Source organism: Clytia hemisphaerica, unplaced genomic scaffold (assembly GCF_902728285.1).
Source record: "Clytia hemisphaerica strain Z4C2 unplaced genomic scaffold, Clytia hemisphaerica genome assembly, whole genome shotgun sequence".
Classification (NCBI taxonomy): Eukaryota; Metazoa; Cnidaria; class Hydrozoa; order Leptothecata; family Clytiidae; genus Clytia; species Clytia hemisphaerica.
This window is the reverse complement of record NW_027104441.1, coordinates 1,971,801-1,976,820: the sequence shown is the minus strand read 5'-3', so window position 1 is coordinate 1,976,820 and position 5,020 is coordinate 1,971,801. Positions and strand designations below refer to the sequence as shown.

General features: G+C 34.5%; 1 protein-coding gene and 1 long non-coding RNA gene across 2 annotated transcripts; one reads left to right on the top strand and one right to left on the bottom strand.

Annotated features, from left to right (window-relative positions):
• Positions 1 to 362: 362 nt before the first annotated feature.
• LOC136820943 (uncharacterized) lies at positions 363 to 959 on the bottom strand. The gene is made up of 3 exons (XR_010848662.1): positions 849 to 959; positions 561 to 718; positions 363 to 430 (listed from the first exon to the last, which is right to left on the bottom strand). It is a non-coding gene; the product is annotated as an uncharacterized lncRNA (long non-coding RNA).
• A 1,767-nt stretch (positions 960 to 2,726) lies between these two features.
• On the top strand, positions 2,727 to 3,566 carry LOC136820889 (uncharacterized). Its single transcript, XM_067077127.1, has one exon. It carries the CDS (start codon positions 2,727 to 2,729, stop codon positions 3,564 to 3,566), a length of 840 nt encoding a protein of 279 aa, XP_066933228.1.
• Positions 3,567 to 5,020: the final 1,454 nt, after the last annotated feature.

Sequence of the window (5,020 nt, the reverse complement as noted above, 5' to 3'; positions counted from 1 at the left end):
TAAATATCTTTGCTTTAAACTATTCTGAACTTACTGCTCAATGATGGAGTTTACTGCGGAATGTAGCCATTCAAGTTTTTCTTCATTCGAAGCTTCTTTAATGTCAGCTGGAACTGGGTCATCTGAAAAATTGATGTAATTTTTGAGTCAAGTCTATTTGAAAGTACAACCCCAAACTGAATTGAAAATTAAATTCTCGAGAGATTCCTTAAAAATAGAAATCTTACCATCTACATTTTTCCATTCCAAAGTAAGTCATCGCTATTGATATAATCTGTCCGTCAAGCTCATTGTCGTTGTACTCGGAGTAGGCGTTAAAAGCATCATTTGGTCGTTTTTTGGCGTTTGTACATCTTAATGCATTCATTGCCCAGAAGCATGTTCCAAATACACTGCCAGATTTTGAATGATTGAACAGACTTTGTTTGACCTGAAAAGTAAATATTTTAAATTTTACAAAACGATACACTAAGACTTGTTTTATTATGTTTTTTTTATATTTCAAGAATAGGTTGCAACAAATTTTCTTGGTTGCTAGAATAATTAGAAATTTCAGGTACCTCACTGAATGTCCTTTTTAAGTGCCAATCTGCAAACATAGGTAGCAGACCTTCTAGCCTATCGTAGGCAGTGTCTCCGTCAGACATCGACCGAATCGTCGCGCAAGCTCGAACCTCTGTCTTTTGATCACCGACGAAGGGAGAATTTGCTGAAGTACCTCTGGATTATAGATAATATTTACTAATATTTATTTATTGAGTTACTTTGGACTTATTTTTCTACTTGTTTATCTTGTGAATTCGGTTTTATTCTTCAAATATACTTTCCGAAACTTAGAAAAATCATACCTCTGTTTCAGTCTCATCATTTGTGTACGTGGGAACATATTCCTTTTGAAGACGCTCCAGGGTGCAGTTCATTCCAGTTGATTCATTCTCATTTTCAAATATCAATCCCAAAGGTACATGAAAATAAAATACAGTGAGAATAAAAGTTTTTATTTTTTGAAAAAATAAAGAAATGTTACAAAGAGATCGACTTAGTATTACTATGAGGTTTGAAAATTTTAGTCTAGTATGCCATCCTTTAAAAGTGTCTGCATAGGTATCTGTTTATATTCTTAAAAATAGGGATATTGGCATTATAGATACCGAATTTCGAATTATTGGGTGATACATACCACTTCTGACTTCTTTGACATTTCCGTTGTGAAAGGGTGAGGCAGGTGTTTAGTGACGAATTTTTGGAACTCTTGAAGCTTTGGTACGAACTTTACGATTGAACGTGTAATCAGAAACTTAAAATCATCTAGTGTATCAACTTGATCTTGTATGGTTGGTAGAATCGAGAAGTTTTCATACTCTTCCTTTGTTCTGATATCTTAAATAAAGATAAAGGAAATCTATGTTATCTTTGACGTAAAAGAATATGCGGTAATTCGAGTCGGATTTTTGTCATCATGTACATGAAAACACTTATAAAAATCAGAGGATAGCTACCTTGATTCTGTAAGATACGGTCTTTAGATGCAAAACTGTTCATCCAGTGGAGCGATTTTTTAGGATTGTTGATTCCTTAATGTCCAACACCAAGCTCAAAGTCAAAGTTGTCACTTACAATCTAGTCAAAAGATAATTGGTAAATCATTATGAAATAAAACTATTATTAGGAATGAAATGAAACTAAAATAGTTATGATTTATAATACCTTTTTTTATAAGAATAGTGTTGTTTGGTTTCATGAGTTTCAATCTGAATAAATGCTTAAGCTCTGGTTTAGTCGGCCCACTTTTAGCCCTGCCTATTCTAATTGCTAGAGTTGGAAAAAGTGGATCGAAAGTGGGCTGTCTTGTTTGACTTTAGACGGCCAACTCTTTGCCGACTTTTGCGAAACAATAGACAATAGTATAGCGTCATTGGTTGCGAGCTCGAAGTTCTATGCGCAAAATATTTTATGTCCAGTTTTATGGTGCGTGTGACCGCGATAAAAGTAAACAAACATGGAAGACTCAGCTGCGGAATAATTATCCTCTCTCGTCGATCTATATCAAGTGAAGCAAGTTGCTGAGAATTTTAACTGTATTACAATTCAAGATTTGATATTTGTTTTTATATTCGATTCAACGTACATACTTACCTGGACATACAATTTTTTAATTAACTTCTACATATTTTATTGGACATTTTTTTTATAATTCACAAGGTACACACAGAACACAACAGCAGTTGCAGTTGAACATTCATTTTTTATTCATTTTATAATCAATCAGTACACGTGACGTGAAGAAAGTATGAAACCAAATAATACTGCCCTTCTCCTTACGTTGTTGAAAAGACGACAATCGAGACAAAAGAAAAGGTTGATTTTTTTGAGATCCTTAACCAAATATTTAAGGAAAAAACGTGAAATCATAATGTCAACGGTAACTTTGCTTGGAAATTTGGTACAGTTTATTTTATCTCAGGAGCCACCACCCCAAATTCGTTCTTGCAAACGTTTTGTGCGAAACACTGGGTGGTGGCAAAAGGTGTCATCTACCTATTCAAATAAACGTCTTTAAGCAAACTTTTCGCATATCCCGAACCACATTTTTCTACATTTTGGAAGCAATTAGGGATAAACTTCAAAAACAGTTTGTGACCGAGGAGCCAATCCAACCAGAAGAGCGATTAGCTATCGCTCTTTACCGTTTAGTGAGGGGGGATTACCTCTTCACTATATCGGAGATGGTTGGACATGGTGAGGCCACTGTATGTGTCATAATTAACGAAGTTTGTGATGCTTTTGTGACAGCATTGTGGGAGGACTCAGTCATGAGATTCTTTCCAAAGAGTCCCCAAAATTTCGAGGATGCAATGATAGCCATGGACACCGAATGGCAATTCCAATATGCATTTTGTGCTATTGATGGTAGCCACATTCCAATAAAGTGTCCCCCTGGCGGAGCTGAAGCAATGAAAGAATATTATAACTTTAAAGGATTCTATTCAACTGTCCTCATGGCTCTAGTCGATGCAAAGTACCGATTTATTTGGGCCTCTATCGGTGCTCCTGGTAACACTCACGATTCACTTTATTTTAAATCTTCCGATTTGTATCATGATATATGCCAGGGTGAGATTATTCCAGCTACGATACAGAAACTAGCCCAAGTAGAGGTACCGCCGATGATACTTGGTGATAGTGCCTTCGAGCTCAAGACCTGGCTCACAAAACCTTACGGAGATGCCATTCCTTCGCCTGAAAAGCGGTACTTCAATTACCGTCTGAGTAGGGCAAGGATGGTCACAGAAGGAGCTTTTGGCAAGCTGAAGAGCAGATTTTGGATTTTACACAGAAAGTGTGAGTCTCAAAAAGAAACTGTAAAATTAATGGGTTTGGCATGTATTGTGCTGCACAACATTTGTTTGGATAAGGGGGATCTTGTGCCTCGACAATACGATTTGACGCTTGATGTCGCCAGCAACAAAAGGCGTGATCCAAAAACTGTTCGAGACCTCCTTGATTTTATTCGAGCTGATACCAACTTTCTGACTAAAGGTAAGGCTGCAGCTGAAAATGTCTGAAATGCAATTAAAGATTCTTTTTGGGCGGAGAAAAATGGCAATGTTGAACATGATAATGAGGAATAATTTATTAAAAAAAAACACTAAAAAAGTACAAAAACATCAATTCTTTTATACATTTTTTATTAAAATTTTAAAAATACAAAAACATCAATGCTTTTATATATTTTTTATTAAAATTTTAAAAATACAAAAACTTCAATGCTTTTATAAAAACAATTATTTTTGTTAATGAAATGTAAGTTTCTAAAGGGGAAACATTTGTAATAGTAAAAAATAAATATTTTGAGTGACAAACATAGTGAATTTTCTAGAAGTTTCTAAAAAGATAGTGTAAACCTTAAACCTGAAACTTAATTTTCTATGAAAAAAAATTATGTTCGAGTGCTAATGTCTTCTGTTTATGAATTGTTTAATCTAAAAGTTACTATTTGAAAAATTATGAAATTTAACAGCAAGTTAATTAAATTTTAAATTTTATTTTTAATTTTGTTAATTTGAATTTCAGCAACTGTTTATTGTAGATAATATTGTGTGGTCTATATAATGTATGTTTATTTCTAAAAGTTTGTTTTGTTACATATTTTAGACAAAAAGATTTGCAAAATTATATCGAATTGTATGACAATGTTATTCTTTCTTCATATTGTTTTCTGCATGTGTAAATCAAATCAAAAAAATCATTTGACGTCAAATTTTTTCTGTGCTGCCACTATCCTGAAAATGCAACAATATGGCGGAAATCAACGAAAATTCTAACAAGGAAATTCAACAAAATTATGGATATTGCACACCCAATAACTGTTTAACAAACACCATCATAGCAGATAATGACACCTTACAATGTAGGAGATGTGATAGACTTGTCTATTATGCCTGCTCTGAGCTACCGGCTTATCAGATTCAGATTTGTCTGCAATATAAAAGCCGGCGCTTCGAATGTGTAAATTGTGTTAAAATAACGCCACTCTTACTTGAGAGGATTAAAACAAGCAGACAAAAAGCTCGCAGTCACATCACAACAAAAGAAGCAGATAAAGATGAAAATCAAGGATCGAAATTAGGTTTCAACGAGAGAATAACCTCTCTAGAAAGGAAAGTCGAGAAGCTAATGGATAAAAAAGACGTCAACAAAGAACGGAACAACAAACGATCTGAAGCACAGCTCAACAATACAGAAACAAAAAAACAATCATATGCAGAAGTCACCAAAGAAGATCTACAAAAACAAGAGGTGACCATAAAAAGTTTCATCAAATCAGTGAACGAAGAGGAGCGTTGGCTCAAATCAACCAAGTGCAACATCATGGTGCATGATTTAGGTGAAAACAAGCACGAAAACGAAGAGCAGCAACGAGTTGGCGACAAAGATTTTATAGAAAGAATACTGAAAGCACAAATGGGTTTCGATGTGACGATAATCAAGGTAGAACGCATAGGTGCTCGTAAAGATG

Coding starts and splice junctions, on each gene's coding strand:
- LOC136820889 (XM_067077127.1), top strand. CDS start 2,727: ATGGTTGGACATGGTGAGGCCACTGTATGTGTCATAATTAACGAAGTT.